This window comes from Macrobrachium nipponense, chromosome 28 (genome assembly GCF_015104395.2).
Source record: "Macrobrachium nipponense isolate FS-2020 chromosome 28, ASM1510439v2, whole genome shotgun sequence".
NCBI lineage: Eukaryota > Metazoa > Arthropoda > Malacostraca > Decapoda > Palaemonidae > Macrobrachium > Macrobrachium nipponense.
The window spans coordinates 43647318-43672317 of record NC_087217.1 but is presented as its reverse complement, the minus strand read 5'-3'; the positions used below and the strand labels follow the sequence as shown (position 1 = coordinate 43672317).

General features: G+C 36.7%; 1 protein-coding gene and 1 long non-coding RNA gene across 3 annotated transcripts in view; both read left to right on the top strand.

The window, feature by feature from the left end:
• Positions 1-2866, top strand: part of LOC135201323 (LIM/homeobox protein Lhx3-like) — a 15287-nt gene extending 12421 nt beyond the window's left edge. Inside the window, exon 4 of one of the 2 annotated variants that reach the window (XM_064230180.1) lies at positions 1684-2866. In XM_064230180.1, the coding sequence (XP_064086250.1) occupies positions 1684-2007 (324 nt within the window). In that variant the 3' untranslated portion in view covers positions 2008-2866. Of the gene's footprint in view, positions 1-1680 lie in introns of both variants that reach the window. The other variant, XM_064230179.1, reaches the window with a different exon arrangement.
• Positions 2867-4080: 1214 nt separating this feature from the next.
• Positions 4081-25000, top strand: part of LOC135201694 (uncharacterized) — a 170338-nt gene continuing 149418 nt past the window's right edge. The window contains exon 1 of the long non-coding RNA XR_010311587.1: positions 4081-5620. This is a non-coding gene — a long non-coding RNA (uncharacterized LOC135201694). The remainder of the gene's footprint in view (positions 5621-25000) is intronic.

Here is a 25000-nt window from a genome sequence, read left to right as displayed (position 1 = left end):
GTGAGATAGAGAGGTGGTACTCGGAGGATTTTTTTTTTGCAATTTTATATATATATTTTTTACAATTAATTTCTTAATTTGAAGGTGGTGAGAGAGGTGGTACTAGGAAATTTTTTTTAAAATAAATATTATTTTATTTATCGATTTTGTTCCTCAATTTGAGGGTGGTTAGAGAGGTGGTACTCGAAAAAAATTTAAAAGTAAATATTTTATTTATTCATTTTGTTCCTAACTTGATTAATTTAAGAAAGGTGATACCTGAAAGGAAATTTCTTTTCATTATTACTCTTAATTTTATTTATTAATTTAATGGGTCACTTAGTTCATTTTTTGGGGGGAGGGGCATATTGAGAGGTGGTACACCAATGATTTTAGAATTAATTTATGATTTTACTTATTAATTTTAGCAATTAATTGATTTTTTGTCACTGGATATGTGAAAGATGTGGTAATTGATAAAAAAAATACTTGCCTGACAAACACATAATTAATTCCGTTCAAATCTGACGTGTTTCACAATTGCGTACCAGATGACGTCACATCACATAGCTAGTCGAGTAACTATCCCCGTCAGGAATACATACTAGAGTACCAGAAGACGTCACAAAGAAATGACTGGAACTCGGCTATGTCATTTGGGTACTAACGTTCGGAAGTCGGGAGGAGAAGTAGTTTTTAATAATGGAAAAAGTTTTGAGAATATTTTTTTCAACTTTTATCACAGGACTGGGATTTTGTAACTGAATGAGAATGAGTTCATTCGGCTTTTTTTTTTTTTTTTTTGTTTTTTTTTAATACGGTACTTGAACTTTGGATATGAATAAGAATGAGGTGATCCCTTACGGTGAACTACTCTGTCCTTTCGTCTGGTCTGTCCTGTCTGTCTCTCTCTCTCTCTCCCCGTTTTTTGTCTTTCTGTTTTATATTTCCTTGCCAGTCCTCTCTGGTCATCTCTCTCTCTCTCTCTCTCTCTCTTCATACATTTATAATAATATATATATATATATATATATATATATATATATATTATATATATATATATATAATATATATTACTATTATTATATATATACTATATACACATATGCATTTTTGTATATGTATATTTTATGCATGTAATTGTATGTTTGTATCTAGGGAGAGAGAGAGAGAGAGAGAGAGAGAGAGAGAGAGAGAGAGAGATAGAATGAATATATGTACCATATACTATGACATATTTATAAATATGCACATGTATAAGCATGAACAAATAAGCGGGTTTCTTACTTATCACTGAAACAGAATACCATCTAATGTCTCCTCTCTCTCTCTCTCTCTCTCTCTCTCTCCTTAACACAACCTGTGCGAAATACCCCTACTTCATTTCGCACCAGATAAGGATCAGGATTAGACAGCGCCCTGGCTAGAAATATATATAGGATTATATTAAAGAAATATTTTCGGTTACACAAACAACCTTCGGTATGCGACTAACCGCTGATCGGCGTTTGTTTACGTTTTGTTTGTAACTGCGAGAAAGAATATATATATATATATATATATATATTAATAGATATATATATATATACATATCTATATATGCTATATATATATATATATATATATATATATATATTATATATATATATATCTCGCAGGCATATCTTTAATGGCTTCCCTCCCTCCTTCTGTCTCCTCCAGCAGACCCACACCGGTCTAGACGACGTCCCCAAGCCAGTCGTCTCCAACGCCAACGGCGCCCCCACCGCCGCCAACAACTCCAACAACAACAACAACAATGGCGGCATCTCCAACAACAACAACGCGGGTCCCCTCCACCACCAGGGCAACCCTCTCCACCACCATCACCACCAACAGCAGCAGCAGGCAGCTCAACAACAGCAGGCGGCTCCTCCACCATCTCTCCAACCCCAGCAGGGCTCAACAGCACAGCATTTACAGCAGCAACAGCAGCAGGCACCCCCTCCCCCACCCACGCAGCAACAGCAACGTCAGATCGTCACGTGATTAGCCAACAACTGTGGTGCGAGATTCAGGTCACAATTCAATACCTTCTGGAAACCTAAGCCTATGTGACTATCAAATGGTCTCACTCTACATATTATTCTAGTCAGTATGGCGAGAATCGCGTCACATGAATGTGGGTATGTGCTTGTGTGGGTATGTGACGAAGCCACATTAATGTATGTTGATTTAAGGTCACGTAACGGTTTCTGTAAACCTGTTTATGTGACTGTCAAATGGTCTCAATTATACATATTCTAGTCAGTAACGCGAGAGTCTTGTCACATGAATGTATAAGTGCGTATGTCACTTATGTGATCAAGTCACATTGATGTATAGAGATATATATTGATATATTCATCTGAAACTGAAAGCTTAATTAAGCTACCATAGGCCTAACGCCCAAATATCAGGCTTAACTGTTAAAACGACTAGGCCTATGCAGGTCTTTTGTAATTGCTTTAAAATCATGCAATAATTATTTAACCGCTATCAATTCGACCAGTCGCATAACTCACATGGATAAAATGGGGAAGATTATGTGTAATGGGCAATCACTCCGTCACAAGATCTAGAGAGAATTTTGTACAGTTTCAAATTGAATGTGAACTTACGATTAAATGTGCCAGATGGTTTTTTTAATCATGCGAATACGCAGCCCTAATGTGAATGGCTACTTTAATGTATGACGTCATAATGTGGTAAGTTGTTTGAATACAAGACTAAATCATCATGTGTGTTTTGAATCAATGTGATAATAAGTCAGCCGTTCTGAGGCGATCAGCTGATTATTATTATTATTATTATTATTATTATTATTATTATTATTATTATTATTATTATTATTATTATATTGTATGACCCTGATGAATTGCTAAAAATTTGTTGATCATTCTGATGACAATTATGTGTTTAAATCCAGTTATCAGTAATTATCTTATTTTTTACATTTTATTTCATATTTTGGTAAGGTTTTCATATATATATATATATATATATATATATATATATATATATATATATATATATATATATATATATTATATATATATATATATATATATATATATATATATTTCACGAATTGATAATTAAATTAATTTTCATACTTACGCTTTAGCTGTTAATAATAATTGATAATTGATAATTAATAATAGTGAAAACACTGAATGCCACAATTGAGTTTGTATAAAACAATGAGAAAGCAGAAATTGTATAAATATATATATACAAATATATCACTTACTTAGGCTTAAGGTAATTATTTGTCGAAAGGTGTGTGTATGTGCGTGTATTACAGTGTCGAAAATAGTCGAAAAAATAGTCGAACAATAGTCTTTCTCTAGTCATCCATTACCATTTTATGTTCGTGGGAATAACTGTCCTTCAATTATCGTAATTATTTTTTATAATAACTGACATTTTCAAATCGTGGTTATGTGCCTGTAATACTCGTAGTTGCCAGTAGTCTCAATACTCATATACTTACTTTGGTTCTTTTTGTTCTTATTTATTTAACATACCTTTTATTGAATTTTCTAGTTAGAAATCGGATAAATAAATGTATATTATAATAATATTAAATTGAAAAATTACCATAGTTCTCCAGGCGCAGTTGTTCCTACCCTAAAAATACAACGCTGTACAGCTGTTCATCGTGAGAATAAACATTATTGTTTTGCTTCCTGATGTTGTTTCACTGAGAGTACGAAATGTAAGCGATGTAATGTCGTGTAATCCACTACAGTCGAGGACTGTAATGCATGTTGCGTGTAATGAAGGAGTTCCTTATGGTATTTGAAGTCACGTTCCTTGCCATGAAGTCGAGTTGCCACGTTGTATTTAAATGACTGTTAAATATACTCCTTAATATGCTGTATACAACTCCCAGGCATTACAGCCAGATTGAAATATGAAATCTAAATATAATTTACGCAAAATGGAGTTGAATCATGGGATATGGACGAGAAAATGGCGATTTAAAATTATGAATTGACATCCACCTACGGCGCCCCCTTCCCTACCCTACCTCTTCAGTGGTCCTCACTCCTCAGTCAGTCATTCAAGTGTGTTCTTATTCAGTGTGTGAACTAGGTGATCGACCTCGTCTTCGGGACGTGTTTATAAATGTGTTTTAGCTTTTATAGATGTAAATACGCAAGAGGGAAAGAAAGAGAAACAGAACGTAACTAGGCCTAGTGCAAGCCAGTTGCAGAATGCTGCCTTGAGGAACTCCGACGAATTTGTGTCAATTGGAGAGGAACCAGATTCATTTTTTTTTTTTTTTTTTTTGTGGAAAGTAACGTGAAAGTGACGCCGTAATATTCTACTTTATATACAAAACACAAACAACGGGAAACCGTATTTTTACTTATTTTTAAAAATTCAGGCCACAGAACGTGATTGATACTATAGGCCTATAGGTGTAGGATAGCATTTATCAACGTAAGAAGACTTTCGGAATGGTTTTATCTTACGCAAATGGTGATTTCTGCAAGAACTATTTGACTATTTGGTTAATAAATAGCTAACGGAATATTATATGGTACATGAAACCTCTACACTTTTACCTATTTTTAAAACTGGGCCAATGAACGTGATTGATACTATAGGCCTAGGTCTAGGATAGCATGTGTCAAGTACTCAAGGACTTTCAGAATAGTTTTTCTATACACAAGTGGTGATTTCTTCAAACTATTTGACTATTTGGTTACTAAATATATCAGGGAATATTGGATGGTACTACGTGAAAGAACTGCTGCACTTTTAAAACTTATTTTTAAACCCTAGACCACAGAACGTGATTGTATCAATAGGCCTAGGTCTAGGATAGTACATATAAACGTAAGAAGACTTTCGGTATACAGTTTTTCTACACGCAAATAGTGATTTCTTCAAGAACTATTTAACTATTTGGTTAATAGATATAGCTCTCGCGGAATATTGTATGGTACTACGTGAAAGATCTGCTGCCTTTTTAAAAACCTATTATTAAACCCTAGGCCACAGAACGTGATTGTATCAATAGGCCTAGGTCTAGGATAGTGTATATTAAAATAAGAAGACTTTCGCTATATTTTTATCATATGCAAGTGTTTATTCCGTTATTTCTTCAATAACTATTTGAATATTTGGTTACTAAGTAGCTCACGGAATATTGGATGGTACATACAAGGAAGAATTGCAGCATTTTTGTAACCTATTTTTAAAACCTAGCACTATACTAATTCAATAGGCCTAGTAGGTCTAGAAAACATAGGTCAAATTATGGAAACTCTTAAATAGTTTCTCTTTAAGCAAGTAGTGATGTCTTCAATAACTATTTGAATATTATGTTTACTAAATAGTTCCTGGATATAACCACAACAAGTTTTAACTATTGCCACTTGAGAATTCCAAGAGATAAACAGGCCTAGGTCTGGGAATATATTTTCCAACGCAAGCACTTGATTTCCTCAATAACTATTTGACTATTTGGTTAGCAAATAGTTCACGACCTTCGGATTAATCCTGGAAATAACTACAATACTTTTTAACTATTGCCACTTGAGAATTCCAAGCGATAGACTCTTTAACACATAGGCCTACGGTGGAAGCGGTTCATTCCTCGTCAAAAGTAAGTTTAATTTCAGTCATTTTTTTTAGTTGATTTGATATTTGCGTTCGTTTTTATATAGCCCAAATTGCCAACTTATTTATCAAGTTATTTTATATATTTTACAGTTATCGTAAACTGTTATGTATTCCTGTAGGCTTCGTAAACTGTCTTTAAATGTTTGGTTATTTTACGTTACAGTTCTTTATTTTATTTAAACTGGTTAAATGATTGTAACAGAATTTTAATTAAATATCTTCAGATAAATATAGGTCTAAGAAAACATTGGGCTAACATTTTTAGCGTTATGATTTGGTTTGGTAAATCTTTAATACAAGTTATGCTGTATACTACGTGCTATTGTTTAATGTTTATATCATGCAAATGGGCGTGTGTATATTTATGTTGTATACCACTATTGTTTCCTGTTTATATGATACAATGGAGTGTCCGTATATTTCACCGTGTTTAGTACTAGCCCTTGGGAGGATCAAACGTCCCTAAGCGCATTTCGTTATCTGCCTGAAATGTCAGGCAGTTCGTGATGTGTCTGGTTGCGCTATCTTCCTGTAACATACATTGTTTGTTTCAGTTTTTTTTACTATCTGTGTATGTATGTATGTGTCACTTAGTCATAACTGGTTTCATAAGTGACTTCACGTTTTGAACGGAGTTTAAAATAGTGGGGTGGGGGAGGGGAGATGTTATTGACATATCTGGGTGGTTGCAAGCGCGTTGTCAAGTGGCTCTCTCTCTCTCTCTCTCTCTCTCTCTCTCTCTCTCTCTCTCGGGCTTTTTATTTTTACACAAAGGTTCTCTTGTGTGGAACTTCGTCGTTTTCTGTGAACCCGTAACCTGAGAGAGAGAGAGAGAGAGAGAGAGAGAGAGAGAGAGAGAGAGAGAGAAAGCCGCTGACGTTACCGGGTATCAGTTTTTTATGAGATTTCTTTGATTGAAAATTATTATTATTATTATTATTATTATTATTATTATTATTATTATTATTATTATTATTATTATTATTATTCTTATTATATTAATATTAATATTATTATTATTATTATCAATTTGTCGATGACCTATTGGTCATTATATATATATATATATATATATATATATATATATATATATATATATATATATATATATATATATATATATATATATATATATATAATATACACTCCCCAACTGAAGCTTTATTGAATAAAATAGGCTACGTTACGAAATAAATAAACTAATTTTAAAAGATGGTTGACCACATTTAATCATTACCCACGATTATTACCTCACTTGACAAATGCAAATGATACGTATAACTAAACGAATTAAAAAAAAAACAGCTTAGGATATTAGACGTAAAATTTTAACCAGAGCAAAAACCTCTTATATAATTTACGTATCGATTGCGGACGCCGTTATAAATGAAATGATTGAGTAACGACAGTTGAAGAGAGCTCTCGATTCTCTGAGTGATTGGGGGTCCTGTAGGGGTGGTTACTGGTGCCCTCAGTGAAGCTCCATTTACTAAAAGGACCTTTGCATGTTTCTTAGGACGTTTGCGTGTTTCTATGGGCTAGGCCTATAGCTGCTACCCACTTTTTTTTAATTTATTGATTTAGCCTTTTACGTGTTAATTGCCAGTAAAACTGTGCTGTTATGCACAGTTCCATCTTTAGATCTTTATATTTCAACTCATTCATTTTCTATATCTATCTTGCTGTCCAATTACTCCAACTCCATGGAGCTCTTTTCACTGTCTCATGAGTTGAATGGCTGAAAGTGTCCCAAAGTGGCCCAGTGTTTGGCTCCACAGCTTATCAATTTCATCAAATCAAATCAAAGTGTGAGGAGGAGGAGGAGGAGGTGGTGGTTAGTGGTGAGTGACCCTTGGGGAATTGGTAAGGCTAGGACAGAGGGTGCCATTATGGGGAGCCAGTTTAGGGGTCCATTTGTGTGTCTGTTTGGGGGCCCAGTTTATTGGGGTGCCAGTTTGGGGGCCCATTTTATTGGGGTGCCAGTTTAGGGGTCCAGTTTGGTGTGTCTGTGTGGGGGCCCAGTTTATTGGGGTGCCAGTTTGGGGGTCCAGTTTAGGGGTCCAGTTTGGGGGGCTAGTTTAGGGTGCCAGCTTTGGATGCCAGTTTGGGATGCCATTTTAGGGGGCCAGTTTAGGGGTCCAGTTTCGGGTGTCAGTTTAGGGATACCAGTTTGGGATGCCAGTTTTGACTGCCAGTATAGGGGTACCAATTTAGGGTGCCAGTTATACCATTTATGATCCTAGAATCCCCTGCAGAATTTCTATAAAATCAAATCGAATCGAGAGATGGGTTGTAGGTAAGGGCCTCCGGGGTCATGGTAGGACAGAGGGCCCCACTTTGGGATGCCAGTTATGCCATTTGTGTGACCTTAAAGAATCCTTTGCAGCATTACGGAAGAAACTTCAGGTCATTAATTTGATTCGTTGGTCGAAGAAGAATGTTCGGATGGAGAGACTGAGGAAGTAGGAGACAAGAATTAAGGACATACAACCCTCTCCCTCACTTCTCCTTCTCCTCCTCCTCCTACTCCCCCTCCTCCTCCCCTTCATTTGAATAACAATCGAACTGCCATGCACTCATAAATAACCATTTGTTTGCCAAGACGTCTTAGTCGCTGCCTTTGTGTTTTTTTTTATATATCACACAAAGACGAGCCTCTTTTTTTTTCCCACTTGCGTCGTTAATTTAGTCTTTGTTCATATATTATAGTCGTTCTCATTTTAACTTGTTTTCATCAAGTTTGTGTTGATTGATTCGTTTTTTCTTATCAGTGTTTTCCCTGCTTAAACAACCTTTTCTTAGTTTTGTTTTACAATTCCTGTGTTTTTTTTTTCAATATGGGTGTAGGACTCGCAACCCCATCCCAGAATTATAACTTAGAAACTTTCACCTGATTGTAGGTATACCTAAAGTGAGCAGCATTGTGACAAAGTGAGGCCATGGAAGTTAATAGAGAAAGGTCTCTCTCTCTCTCTCTCTCTCTCTCTTTGTGTGTGTGTGCGTGTGTGTGTGTGTGTGTGTGTTTGTGTTTTGTGTGTGTGTCTGTTTACTAAAGCTGCATGTGTGTCTGTGATTGCCTAAGTGTATGTGTACTGTGATAAGTATGCGATAATTGTCAGACAATGTCAACGTGTTTGGGACATGTATGCAATAGGTTTCTGATGTTTTCAACATATTTGGGATAAGTTTCCAACATTTTCAAAAGGTTTGTGACTTATATTTGATAAGTTTCCGACATTTTCTAAACGTTTGTGACATGTACGCAATAAGTTTATGACATTTTCAACGTGATTTTGACAGTTATGTGATGAGTTTCAGATGTTTTCAATATGTCTGTCGCATGCAATAAGTTTCCTTTTCAGTGTGCTTGTGACACATGCGATAAGTTTCCTACTTTCCAATGTGTTTGTGACATGCATGCAACAAGTTTCCGACGTGTTTGTGACATTCTACTTCACTGTAGGGACATACATTAATGGGATAAGAGTACAATATTTTCAATGTTTGTGACATGCATACGCAATAAGTTTTCAATGTGTTATACGTATGCGACAAGTTTCTGACATGATGACGTGCGAAGTCCAAGCGGGCGGATGATAATGAAAACTCATAATATTTTTCCACCAGTTCTCCAGAACCTCCTCCTCATCTTCCTCCATCCAACCCACCACCCTGTTTCGCGTGGGTCAGAATGACAAATTTTTATGGCGCTTATAACGCGGGCGTTTCTCACGCCGATAGTTTCTGACGATCTCGGAAAACCAAAAAACCCCAACCCCTCCTCCTCCCCCCTCTCTCTCCCCTTCCCCCGCCCCTCCCTTCCCCTCCCCTCAGTTTACCCCGCCCGCCCTCCCACTCCTTCCCCTCTTCCCCTTCCCCCTCCCCCCCTCCCCCTCCCCCCAACTCATTTTCGACCCTTTCAGAAAATGTGTGAGGCCAAGGGCTATATAGATAGGCAAGTCTAGTCTTTAAGGGCGAAAGATGCATTCGTTTACTTCGGGATTTTCGACGGTTTTTGGATGGATCTTGGGACGCAGGTTTTGTTGTTGTTGTTGTTGTTATTGAAGTGGATAGATACATAGGGTTGTAATTCCCGAGGACTAAATTATTGGGTTTTTAAAATTATTTGCGTAATGGTGCTTATTTCCTTTTTACTTTGACATTCAATTCTTATCGTCTCTCTCTGCGAGGAATTACGCGAACGCGTATCAAATCTTGAAGGTGTTGATTTCTGGCGAGAGAGAGAGAGAGAGAGAGAGCAGCTCGATTCTTTATGAATCATTAACCTAATTCATAAGCTGCACTAAATTATAAGAGCGAGCCGCAGATGAAAGGGAATATCTCACATCCCCCAACTCTTTATAAATGTTCATTTCCAGTTTGATTCTTCTTCCCTCTCTACCCCCCACCCCTTCCTCCCCAACCTCTTTTATCTTTCATCCTTGTTTACCAGCCCTTCCCCCCCCCTTCCCCTTCCCATTGTCTTCTCCCCTCCCCCTCCTCCCCTATCCCATTCTTTCCCTTTTCTTTTGATTTTCATACGCCACTTTTCCATTCCATTCTTATTCCCTCTTTCCTGTCTTCGATTCCCTTGTTTTACCCTTTCCCATTTCCCCTTTACTTCATTAGCTTTCTTCCTCTTCCATTCCCTCCCCCATTCTCTCCCTTCTCGTCTGTTCCCTAATTATGATACACCTCTTTTCCAATCCTTTTTCGTTCTCTCTCTTCCCATCTCTCACTGTTTTCGCTTTTCACTCCCCCAACCCCCCTCTCTTTTCCCATCTCCTTCCTCTCTGACTTCCTTTCCCCCCATTCTAATTCCTCCTCTTTCCTTATTCCTCAATCTTCAAGATTTCCCACTGCCTTTTCCTCTCATTTCTTTGGGGGGTTGGTCACCCCACCCCATATCAACACCCCCCCCCCCCCCCTCCCCCCCAACGCTTTTTACCACAGAGAGGTGGTCACCCCCCTCAATGGTAACCTCCCGCCCTTTACCACGGAGGGGATGGTCACCCCCTTTAGTGGTAACCTTCATTGTTTAATCGATATAATTCAATTCTCCTTTTCCTTTAATAATTAGTCTTTTTTTCGTCAGCTTTTGTAATTTTTCCCCTCTGGCCAACAGGGAGAGGGATTTCCGCCCTTCATTTGTTTTGGTGTCTGGTGTCTCGTCGCCGCCTTGTTTTTCGGAGGAACTGGGTTCCAGAGTTGATTCGGGATACGAAAAAAAGGCTGACCCATGAAAAGGAATAGAAAAAAAAGACATGACCTAATGAAAACAGTGAGAAAAGTGCTGACTCAGTGTAAAGGAATAGGTAAAAATGCTGACCCATCAAAAACGAATAGGGGAGAAAAGGCTGACGCATTAAGAGGAATGGGAAAAAAGGTTGACATGAAAAAGGAATAGGAAAAAAGGTTGACCCATTAAGAAGGAACAGCCAAAAAAGCTGACCCATTAAAAAGGAATGGGAAAAAAGGTTGACCCATGAAAAAGGAATAGGAAAAAAGGTTGACCCATTAAAAAAGAATAGGAAAAAAGGTTGACCCATTAAGAAGGAACAGCCAAAAAAAGCTGACCCATTAAAAGGAATGGGGAAAAAAGGCTGACCCATTAAGAACAGTAAGGAAAAATGGCTGATCCATTATAAAGGAATAGGAAAAAAGTTTGATCCATTAAAGAGGAATGGGGAAAATAAGAAGGAATAGGGAAAAAAGTTGACCCATGAAGAAGGAACAAGGAAAAAAGCTGACCCATTAAAAAGGAATAAGGAAAAAGGCCTAACCCATTAAAAACTGAGGAAAAAAGGTTGACCTATTAAAAATAGTGAGGAAAAAAGGCTAGCCCATTAAAAACAGTGAGGAAATAAGGCTGGCCCATTTAAAAAATGTGACGAAAAAGGCTGACCCATTAAAAACTGTGAGGAAGAAGGGCTGACCTATTAAAAACAGTGAGATGAAAAAAGGCTGACCCATTAAAAATGTGACGAAAAAGGCTGACCCATTAAAAACTGTGTGGAAAAAAGGCTGACCCATTACAAAGGAATTGTGGAAAAAAGCCTGACCCATTAAAAAGGAATAGGCGAAAAGGCTGACCCATTTCGATCGCAGGAGGAGTCATGGGTGGAACTTCTACTGATAGCCAGGAGTTGACCCTCTCGCCAATTGTAGTCAAAGCAATTCCTGTCAATCTTATCCCCTTTCCTTCCTTTCCATATTCTCCTTCTCTCTCTCTTTCTTGCTCCCCCTTTAGCAACAAGCTGACAGTCTTATCCTTTTTTTCCTCCCCTCCTCTCTCTCTCTCTCCTCTTTTGCACTCTTACTTGACTCCACCAACCAACCCCTTTTCTAAATAATTCTCCTCTCCCCTTCTCCTCCCCCTCCCCCTTCCACACTTCTCCCAATGCTAAACTCCGCTCATCGGAATCTGTCGTTAAGGTTAGAGAGATGCTCCTTTATCTTAATGGGAACCGATGGTGGTTGTTGAGGAAGGAATACGAAGGGAAAGAGAGAGAGAGAGAGAGAGAGGAGGAGAAAGGGGAGAGAGAGAAGAGAGAGAGAGAGAGACCACCCCAGTTGGTGGAGAGTTTTAAAAAGATTACATGCACTGATCTTTCACATACGTTCAACATTCCAAGCAATGAGAATAGCGGCCAGGAAAGGATCTTGTACCAGACCTTACCTTTAACCTTACAGACCTTACATCTTGTTCGGGTTGCCCCGCCCCAGGTCCCTCAGTGTGAGGCACTCTAATGTCTAACCAGAGAGTTTGCTAGTACATCTTCCGGTATATTTTGCATCTTCCAATCTTGGATGGGTCTGGGATGCAGTTTAGATATTTGTCGAGCTTATTCTTAAACACATCTACGCTCACTCCTGATATATTCCTCAGATGAGCTGGCAACGCATTGAATAGACGCTGCATTATCAATGCTGGTGCGTATTGGATTAATGTCTGTGTGCTTTCCTTATTTTTCCTGGTATAGTTTTTGGCACTATAACTACCTCTGCTTGCTCTTTCCTGATATTTTTAGTTCCATGATATTTTCTGCTATTCCTTCTATCTGTTTCCATGCCTGAATTATCATGTAGCGTTCTCTTCTCCTTTTCTAGACTATATAATTTTAAGGAATTTGTTAGTCTTTTCCCAGTAGTCTAGTCCTTAACTTTCTTCTATTCTAGCTGTAAAGGACCTTTGTAACACTCTCTATGTTGTGCAATATCCTTTGATAGTGTGGTACCATATCATATTGCATATATTCAAGGTGGCTACGACCATGTTTTTATAAGCATAATCAGTGTTTCAGCTTTTCTGTTTTGAAGTGCCGTAACAACATTCCCATTTTTTGCTTTTACATTTTGCCACAGAGTTGCTATTTGATCATTGCATAACATGTTCCTATTCATCATCACACCACCAAGGTCTTTAACTGCTTTCTTATTTGTGATTGCTCATTATTAGGTCCCTTATATGCATTATGCTTTCTTTCTCTGTCTCCAAATTTATTGATTCAAATTTATCAGAAGTTAAATACGTCCTATTTACCTCTGCCCAATCCATATACTTTGTTAAGGTCTCTTTGTAGAGCATTCCTATCTTCATCACAAGTATTTCTCCTACTTATTTCTTGTGTCAATCTGCGAAACTACTCATACCGAATCCTTAACATTATGTCTATGTCTTCAATCATAATACAAACAGTATTGCAGCTAACACCGTCCCTTGCGGCACACCGGATATTAAACTTGGCTTTCATCCGATTTCTCGTCGTTGCAATACTATCTGTTTTCTGTTGTGTAAAAATTCTTTTTAAACCATCTCCTACTTTATCCACGATATTGTGTTTTCTAATTTTTTTTCGCTAATATATTATGGTCTACTTTATCAAAAGCTTTGCAAAGTCTAAATAAACCCACATCTGTTTCATTTCCGCTTTTCATATTTTTTGAATATGTTCACGGTGGACTAACAGTTGGGTTTGTGTACTTTTTCCGGGTACGAAACCATGTTGTCCTTTATTAACAAATTTTTTTATTTTTTTATTAATGGTTTCATAATATTTTTTCTTCATTACCTTTCATACACTTTCATAATATGTGATGTTAGACTCCACAGGCCTATAAATTACTTGCCTCTAGTCTTGATCCACTTTTGAAAGTAGGGGTAATATATGCTAATTTGTGCTCATCATATATCTTGCCTGTATCTACACTTGTCTTAATAATAATTGCAAGTGGCTTTGCGATAGAATGAACTACTTTCTTTAACAAATGCAGGAATTCCATCAGGCCCTGCATCAGCTCCATTTTTAATTTTCATTAATAGCCTGCACAATATCAGCTTCATTAATATCTATGTCAGCTAAAATATTCTCTATTTTCATCCCTTACTTCATATCATTATCTTCATTCTATCATTCTAGGGTGAATTCTCTCTTATATCGTTCTGCAGAATGTTGCAAATTTCCTTTTTTTTCACATTCGTTAATCTCCCTTCAATTCTCAGAGGGCCTATTTCTATTCTTCTTTTATTCATCTTCTTCGCATATGAGTATAATAGTTTTTGGGGTTTTGCTTGATATTTAATAGGGTTTTTTCTTCCAAGTCCCGTTTTTCATTTTCTTTTGATTGTATAAATCTTTTGTTTCTGCATTTTCTATCTTACTTGTTTAGTTCTATACTTTCCATGCATTTTTTTCTTTTGCAAGACCTTTTTTCCCACTTTCTGATTTTCTGGAACAAGATCCTTCTGTCTCTTGGTATGCATGAATGATGTTTTACTTTTCTTCTTCGGTATATATTTTTGTTTCCACTATTTTCTCCAATTTTTATATAATATCTCCGTATTTACCCTTATGTCATCACTTACGAAATGTTATCCAAATCTTTGTTTGAAATTCTTCATTAATTTCTGACATTTTATATTTTATTTTTACTGTAGAAGTTGTATTTTCCCATATCCTTCCCACTTTTTCATTTCTTGCTTATCTCTATTTTCACTGCTTTGGAATGAACTGTTAATTCTATCTATGACATTTATGGTCTGAAATACTCGCCATTATAAACTATTATTTCTTTAACATATTCATCTCGTTCACAGAAATACTAGGTCTAAAGTTTTTATTTTCTTTCAATTGTTGGTCAGGTGATTTATTTGTTGAATGTTGTATTCTAGTAGCATATCTAAATAAGCTTTTCAATTGCCTCTTATCTTCTGCATACTATTACTCTCTTTTTTTTTATCTAGTACACCACAATCTCCTATTCGTTCTTTCCATTCTACGAGGAAAGTTGAAGTCACCAGATAAGATAGTCCAGTCCTTGTGATTTCTACATATATCATCCAATTTTTCAATTTATTAGTCAAACTCTTTAGTATTAGGAGGTCTATAATATTTACTATGTTTCATCAATTTTTCAGATTCAATTCTACGCTATTAAGTTCACATTCTGAGTTACTATATTTCTCATATATTTTTCCTTGTTTTTTGTCTTTCCCATATATTGCGGTTCCCCCTTGATTCCTATTTTTTTCTATCTGTCTATAATTTGGAACCCTTTTATTTGATCATCATTCCAGTCTCTTGGAATACCAGGTTTCACTTAATATTCATTATATCTCTTTTGTCATTTTGGGTTAGTTCTTCTAAGTACTCTATTTTTTCTTTTTGAGTTACTCGTAACTAAACCCTGCGCTTATTCTCACTATGATGGTTTGCGTGTTTTTCTCCTTCATTTAATACTGGTAGTAAAATAAGGATTTTCCCATGTCTCTTTCCTGTTCTGGTATGTTTGTTCTTTTTTCATTTCCAGAAATTCTGACATTAAAAAATCCAACTTTTCATAATATTTTGATCTTCCTTCATCATAATTATTTTAATTTTGTGTCTGAATCTGCAATTTTCCTCCGTTTCTGCAATATCCTCTTGCATAATAAATACAGTTATTCTCTCTTGAGTAGAATTTTCGGAGCTGATGCTTTGTAATTTTTTTGCTGACACCTCTGCATATCTCATTGGTGGTTTGCTTTTCTCTTTTCACCTGATATTCTTGATTCTCTCTTTATTTGTTTCTTTCTTATTTTGGATTTTATTACTTGGTTGGTTATTTATTTGATTATGATTCATGGCTACAGGTGCATATATTTGCATTTTTTGTCGAACTTACATCCTTTTCCTTCTTTAGGTTTTTACATATTTTTGGATGCAGATCTCTGCAATCATCCCATATCCATCTAAGTATGCACATTTACCATATATTTCATAGTTTTGACATATCTTAGGATGTTTGTAGTAACATCTTTCTCAAATCTGCAATTCCTCTTTTTTCAAAAGGTTGCAGATTTTGTCTTTCTTGTCTATTTTTCCTCTTTCCCGTCATTGTATAGATCTGGGTAGAGCCTCTTCGGGATTTGCTTTTCTGTTGTCATATCGTAATTTATTTCTTCGTAGGTATGCTGCTTTATTGCCTCATATGTAGTATCAATGAGTATCTCTGCATCCATACTTTTATCTTTTGTTCTTTGTTTTCCTTATTTTTTCTGTCATTTCATTTTTGTTTACTTCTCTTCCGTTTTCCTCTTCTTCTTTTTCTTCTTCTTCTTCCTCTTCCTCTTCTTCTTCATCCTCAACTATTTGTACATTCAATCTTGATTTAATAACCATTGTCTACCATGATAGACATGTTGAACAAAAAATTCTTGTATCTTTTCTCAAATCTTGTATTACCTCAGCACACTGTGGATGGGTCGGAATGTTGCATGCAGCACATTTTCTGATTAGGTTTTGTGGATTGACTATGCTATACCAAACCTTACACAGTTTGCATGCTTTTGGCATTCTTTTCCTAATGCATCAATTAGGATATTCACAAGATTCACCTTATTCATTTTCTTTGTCGGAATATGTTGGTTTATGTATATTTTCTTTATGAGTCCTCTTGACCACTTGGATTTTATTTGGAACTTCTTCAATTATTTTCAAGATGTTTTCATTAGATTTGTTCCAGTTTGAAGGATTATATCCTTCTAATATATCTATGAATGCTTTTGTATCTTTTTGGTTAGGACTGTTGCTGATTTCATAGATGAGAAATGCCAGTTCCCTTCCTGCTACCTCATCGTATTGCGAATCTGCTAAACACGCCAAATTACGCACCTCTTCCCGCAGTTGGAACTTACTGCCATCTTGTTCTGATTTATAGTATACACTTGATAGACTAACTTAGAAGGACGCTTTATCCTACTAGAGAGAGAGAGAGAGAGAGAGAGAGGGAGACTCCTCCTACTGGAAGGTATTAAAATAAAGTACATTTTTCAATGGGAATTGCAGTTTTTCATTGACCAGAAATAGAGAGAGAGAGAGAGAGAGAGAGACTTTTCAGTTAGACTGACAAGTGTGAACAACAGTTTTTGGCTTCTTTTGGAATTTTGTGAAGAGATATCCATCAAGTTTTCTTACCCTTCCCTGTTTCACTTTCTTGTATCTGTATAATATCCAAATAACTATACACTGGGTTAACCCCCGGCCTTCTTGAAGATCAGGAATATAGAGCACTTAGTGTTAAAGAACAAAAGAAAAAAAACTTAGAAATATGCATTCTCAAGTCCTCGTGGAGTGCTAAGGGAAATGGTGGGGTGAAGACGGGATAGGTAGGGGAAAAGGGTGGGGGAGGGGTTGCTTAATCGTACAGGACATTTCTTTGATAGTTCCCCTCATCAAGTCAACTATCGGCTGATAGTTCCCGAAGAAGGGGAGTTAATGTAAAGTGGGTCTCTCTCTCTCTCTCTCTCTCTCTCTCTCTGGTCGATGCAAAACTGCTGCAAATCCACCTGGTACAATGAACTTTATCTAGATACCTTCCAGTAAGAGCAGCCTCTCTCTCTCTCTCTCTCTCTCTCTCTCTCTCTCTCTCTCTCTCTCTCTTAATTAATCATAGAATTTGTTCAAAGGAAAATGTTATTAAAAATGAGAAGTGTTTGCAATGCATTCTCTCTCTCTCTCTCTCTCTCTCTCCGCACAAATACACACAGACATTAATATGCAAGAAATGAAAGCACAATTTAATTAATCATCAAAATATGTTAATGAAAATCTAGACTGCAGTGCATTCTCTCTCTCTCTCTCATTTATTTGTGACACTGGAACTTGCACTTGCATATTGATATAAATAGCACCAATTATTTTGACTGATTTATATTGCATGGCCTTCATGGTAGAGAGTTCTTAATGTTTTAGAGAGAGAGAGAGAGAGAGAGAGAGAGAATTCATTGCAAGCAGTTCTCATTTTCATTTACATATTTTGATGAATAATTAAAAGTACTTTCACGTCTTGTAAATGGATAAGCGTCTGTTTTGCGTGGAGAGAGAGAGAGAGAGAGAGAGAGAACTACTTATGGACATTGCATTTATTATACTCGTTTACATAGCTGCATATTTTGATGGCTAATAAAAATCTTTTTCATAGCTTGTACATTAGTGTGTGCGTGTGTGGAGAGAGAGAGAGAGAGAGATAGAGATAGAGATAGAGAAGGGGGGATCCTCTTTTCGAAATAAGCACCAAACAATCTAACGAGCGAGAGAGGAGCAGTTAGCGCGCGAAAACAAGAAGTTTGTCTCTTAACGACTCTTCCGCTCTTGAACGACGTCCAGAGTCTCTCTCTCTCTCTCTCTAAGCGGACCCCCAACCCGCCTCCCCTTCCCCGTCCCCGTACTTTTGGGATCAGGGTAGCATCGGTGATTCTAACATTCAGGGCCCTTATCATTTCAGTCTTGGTTCTCATGTTTTTGAAACCAGGAATTTTTATCAGTAATGATTTCTCATATTTAACACACATTATATATATATATATATATATATATATATATATATATATAATATATATACATATCCATATAATACCTATACATAAAAAATATATACCTAAATTAAGATATATTTCCTATTATTTCATAATATATATCCTAATAAATCAATTTATTTTAATTCGAGTTTTCCAAATTTATATTTCTGAATATTTCGTAATATACACTCAAAAAGTTTCTTAATGTACTGGAATTACCAAAGACTTAATAATTCAATTATGATTTAAATTCAAGTGTTTAAAATAAATGTTTTGCTATTATTTCATAAGATATCCTCAAAAAGTTTCTCTTTTATATATATATATATATATATATATATATATATATATATATATTATATACATACATACATACATACATACATACATACATACACACATATATATATACATATATATATATATATTACACACATTTCGTAAAAATAATTTTAGAACTGTGATGATGTAGATCGTTTGACACTCCCGAATATTATCACTTTTTACAGAGCTACTGTGGCCCCTTGTATGTACACACAGGGACTTGAATGATTGATTCGCCCAGCTAAAGAAGTGGCGTCGCTCGATGTCGGTGATAGAATGAAAGGAATTTTGAACGTAAATCTTGGGAAAAAATTAATCCTTTGTCGCTGATGGTTTTTGTAGGAGGTAAAAGTATAGTTATTTTTGGTGGAATATTAACATTAGTAAACTTTAGAAGTTCAAGCGAAAATGCAGTGCATTACTGCCCTAATGCTGTTATCCTTTCATTGTAACACATTTTTATCTATTTATTGATTTACTAATTGTTTTTTTATGCATTTAATAAGCGAGATCTTTTCTTTCTGCACTTCACTTTACCTCCTCTTACTTCTTCCTAAGGTATACCATTATATTCTGTGGTAGCTTCTGGAATTTCGAGTCGATGGCCCCTTTGGTGGCTTGTTTCCCAATAGAATAGGTTCCATCTCCTTTATTAATAATTAATAAATAATAAATAATAATAATAATAATAATAAATAATAATAACTAATAAATAATAAATAAAAATAAATAATAATGGGTAAAATTAATAATAATACTAGGGAAAATTGTATATACAGTTGTTCTAAAGGTGTCCACAATAATAATAATAATAATAAGAATAATAATTAAGTCGAAAGAAAACAAGTGGAGGTCAATGAAAATCAAGTGTAAAATAATGGGTTTATATGTATATAAATAACCACCAGTTATCGGCAGTAAAGAAACAAATAAACTTGAGGCATAATGCAAAGGAGCAAGATTAGTAGCAGAACTGATGGGGAATCGAACACCCAACACCACCAGCACAACCAACCCAACACAGAAACCAAAACAGCAGCAACCGCCTTGGAAAAGGCGCCTGGAAAAGCAAATCATGGTGATGAGATCTTACTTGAGTAAACTGAAAGAGATGGCAGAAAAAGGCTAAGAAGCAAGAAAACAAGAGAGGAACTCAACGAGAAATACAAAGTACAAGAGAGGGGAGGCTAAACAACACAATAGAAGATGTAAAACAGAGGCCTTAAGGCCAAAGGGGCACATAGATCCAACGGTACATGCAACAGGAATAAGGATACCAACAGAACAAACTATTCGGAACCAACCAGAAAAGACTATACAGCCAACTAACAGGGGAGACAACCACCAAGAAATTCCTGAAGCCGAACCAAGTAAGAGACTCTGGGAAAACATATGGAGCAATCCGGTATCACACAACAAACATGCAACATGGCTCCAGAAAATCAAGGAAGAAGAAACAGGGAGAATAAAACAAAGATTCACAGAGATCACGACAGACACAGTCAGACACCACTAAAGAAAATGTCCAAACTGGGAAGCCCCAGGTCCCGATGAAGTCCATGGATACTGGCTCAAAAACTTCAAGGGCCCTACACCCACGAATAGCAGAACAACCTCCTTGCATTGTATCTCAAATCACCATGCACCCAAATGGATTACCACAGGAAGAACATCCTTAGTACAAAAAGACATGAGTAAGGGAAATATAACCAGTAACTACAGGCCTATCACCTGACTACCAATAATGTGGAAGTTTCTAACAGGTATCATCAGTGAAAGGCTATACAATTACCTAGAGGAGACAAACACCATCCCCCACCAACAGAAAGGCTGCAGAAGGAAGTGTAGGGGCACAAAAAGACCAGCTCCTGATAGACAAAATGGTAATGAAGAACAGTAGGAGAAGGAAAAACCAACCTAAGCATGGCCTGGAATAATACTATATAAGAAAGCCTTCGACATGATACCACACACATGGCTAATAGAATGCTTGAAAATATATGGGGCAGAGGAAAACACCATCAGCTTCCTCAGAAATACAAAAATACTTACAAGCTCTGGAATAAGACTAGCAGAGGTTAATATCAGGAGAGGGATCTTCCAGGGCGACTCACTGTCCCCACTACTCTTCGTAGTAGCCATGATTCCAATGACAAAAGTACTACAGAAGATGGATGCCGGGTACCAACTCAAGAAAAGAGGCAACAGAATCAACCATCTGATGTTCATGGACGACATCAAGCTGTATGGTAAGAGCATCAAGGAAATAGATACCCTAATCCAGACTGTAAGGATTGTATCTGGGGACATCAGGATGGAGTTTGGAATAGAAAAATGCGCCTTAGTCAACATACAAAAAGGCAATGTAACGAGAACTGAAGGGATAAAGCTACCAGATGGGAGCAACATCAAACACATAGATGAGACTGGATAAAAGTACCTGGGAATAATGGAAGGAGGGGATATAAAACACCAAGAGATGAAGGACTACGATCAGGAAAGTATTATGCAGGAAAGATCGAGCGAAATACTAATTCATCCGAATGGCGATAAACTCAAACGCCAAAGGAAATATGATAAAAGCCTATAAACACATGGGCAGTGCGCAGTAATCAGATGCATGCGCCAGGGAATAGATGGGAATGGACGAAGGCAGAATTCAGCAGCATAGATCAGAAAACCAGGAAAGATATGACAATACACAAAGCACTACACCCAAGAGCAAATACGGACAGACTATACATAACACGAAAGGAAGGAGGGAGAGGACTACTAAGTATAGAGGACTGCGTCAACATCGAGATCAGAGCACAGGGGCAATATCTGAAAACCAGTGAAGACGAGTGGCTAAAGAGTGCATGGGAAGAAAGACTAATAAAAGTAGACGAAGACCCAGAAATATACAGAGACAGGAGAATGACAAACAGAACAGAGGACTGGCACAACAAACCAATGCACAGACAATACATGAGACAGACTAAAGAACTAGCCAGCGATGACACATGGCAATGGCTACAGAGGGGAGAGCTAAAGAAGGAAACTGAAGGAATGATAACAGCGGCACAAGATCAAACCCTAAGAACCAGATATGTTCAAAGAACGATAGACGGAAATAACATTTCTCCCATATGTAGGAAGTGCAATACGAAAAATGAAACCATAAACCACATAGCAAGCGAATGCCCGGCACTTGCACAGAACCAGTACAAAAAGAGGCATGATTCAGTAGCAAAAGCCCTCCACTGGAGCCTGTGCAAGAAACATCAGCTACCTTGCAGTAATAAGTGGTACGAGCACCAACCTGAAGGAGTGATAGAAAACGATCAGGCAAAGATCCTCTGGGACTATGGTATCAGAACGGATAGGGTGATACGTGCAAATAGACCAGACGTGACGTTGATTGACAAAGTCAAGAAGAAAGTATCACTCATTGATGTCGCAATACCATGGGACACCAGAGTTGAAGAGAAAGAGAGGGAAAAATAGATAAGTATCAAGATCTGAAAATAGAAATAAGATGGATATGGGATATGCCAGTGGAAATCGTACCCATAATCATAGGAGCACTAGGCACGATCCCAAGATCCCTGAAAAGGAATCTAGAAAAACTAGACGCTAAAGTAGCTCCAGGACTCATGCAGAAGAGTTTGATCCTAGAAACGGCGCACATAGTAAGAAAAGTGATGGACTCCTAAGGAGGCAGGATGCAACCCGGAACCCCACACTATAAATACCACCCAATTGGAGGACTGTGATAGAGCAAAATAAAAATAATAATAATAATAATAATAATAATAATAATAATAATAATAATAATAATAATATAAAAAGTGTTAGGAGTTCGTGTGTGATTTAAAAACACTTTACAAAGCTTTCGAACCCTTTGTAAAGTGTTTTTAAATTATATACGAGCTCTTAACACTTTTTTATTGTGGACCCCATAGAACAAAATGATAATAATAATACTAATAATAATAATAAATAATAATAATAATAATAATATAATAATAATAAATAATAAGAATAATAATAATAGAGGTCTCATTCTTACAGTGTTCTAATGGGATTTCAGTAGAATCTGTGGCTTCAACAAAAAACAAAATTTAAAATTAATATTGATTTACAATGACAAGAAATTATTTGTGTTTAGGATATAATATCCTATAAAATAAGAGACATTGTCATTAAGGACTCTTAATTTTAAATAAATAAATTTTTTTAACGTCACCTTGAGGGTAAAGTCTCGTGAAATATTTGGGATTTTTCAGTTCGAACGCTTAATGAACTACCTGCGTGCATTCTGTAGAGCAATGCGGTGTCATTCCCCTTAAATTGGAATAGGAATCGAGTAGGAATCGACTGAAGAAAATAGTATTATGCACTACATAAGAGAACATTATTTTGCTATTTGACATAACAGTAAAAGTACCTGCGCGCATTCGGTAAAGATATGCATTGTCATTTCCCCTTCATTTGAATAGGAATCGAATAGGAATCTGATGGTAATCGAATTCCAGTACAAAGTCTCATTATAATCTTAAAATCGCTCCGGGGTTGGGGGGCGGGGGTGAGGTCCGGGCGGAAGGAATTCCAGGCGCGTGAAATAAAAGAACCCCCCCCCCCCCCCCCCCCACCTTTTTGTAAACGAGAAAGCAGGGACGCAGCCGCGGAGATTAGTACACCAAACTGTCGCATTAAAGTTAAAGCAATTACCCATAATGCCACTCGGATGGGCTACGACGAAGCCATCAAATTTACCCTCTTCTTTTTTATGGGGGGGGGTCTGTTTTCGGCTGTCACCCATCCCCCCTCCCCGGGGCCAGGAGCGCGGGCGACGTCCTTTCTCGTTGTTGAATGGACTATGGCGATTCTCGGCGAATTAGATTGTTTATATAATTTTAACTTCAATGTATATAATGATTTGGTTAAATATAAAGTTCGTAAAATGGCCTCTATGTAGTATTAGATCAATTGAAAAATTATGAATTTACAGAAAATATTAATATAAATATAAACATATAAATAATTTTTTTAATCGGGCTTCACGATAATATTAGATAACAGTATAGATAAATAAAAGAAATTATAAATTCAATATATATGAATATGAATTTAATATCTTAAAGGGTGAATATATATATATATATATAGTAAATATAGTTTTAATTTAATAAGGGTGTTTATGACGATTTGGTTAGATGTGAGATTTGTACAATAACCTTAAAGTAATATAAGATCATGAAAAATTATTGATTATATATATATATATATATATATATATAGTATAATATAGTATTATATATATATTATATCTATATATATTATATATCTATATATATAATATATATACATATATATACTATATATATATAATTTTAACTTCTTTTTTATGAAGATTTGGTTAAGCATGAGGATTGTAGAATGACTTCAGAATAATATTAGATAAAATAGAATTTTAAGAATTGCATCACGCCCGAATTCAGGGGCGGAAATCACGCCCCAATTGGAGGCGTTCATTTTAGTGGGGTTGGGGGAGCAGGCGGCGCTGGAATTATTATTATTGTCCACCCTCTCTCTCTCTCTCTCTCTCTCTCTCTCTCTCTCTCTCTCTCTCTCTCTCTCTCTTTTCTCTCTCCCTTATGATTGGAATCGTTTAATGCAAATTAGCCTTGATTAAACGAATGGTTTTATAGGGGGAGGGGGTTGGAGGGACGTTGTAGAGAGCTTGTTGAGTGTGGTGAGAGAGAGAGAGAGGTTGGAGGTTGGAGAGGGAGTTGTGGGATGGGGTTGGATGAGGTTAATATGACCTAACCCTTAACTCTGGGGTTTGGATAGAGAGAGAGAGAGAGAGAGAGAGGGGGGGGGGAGGTTGTGGGGTTATAGCTGAGGAGTGGGGTTAGTTGGTCCTAACCTTTAACTCTGAGGTTTGGAAAGAGAGGGAGAGAGAGAGAGGTTTGCGGTTGGAGAGGAGGTTGTGGGTGGGATGGGGTTGGGAGGGGTTAATATATCCTGACCCTACACTATCGTGTTTGGAAAGCGAGAGAGAGAGAGAGAGGGGTTCGGGGTTGGAGAGGGGGTTGTGGGATGGGGTTGAGTGGGGTTGATTTGTTTTAACCCTTAACTCTGAGATTTGAAAAGCGAGAGAGAGAGAGAAAGTGGATGTGTGTTTACCAAAAGGGAGTAATGAATTACGTTTTTATC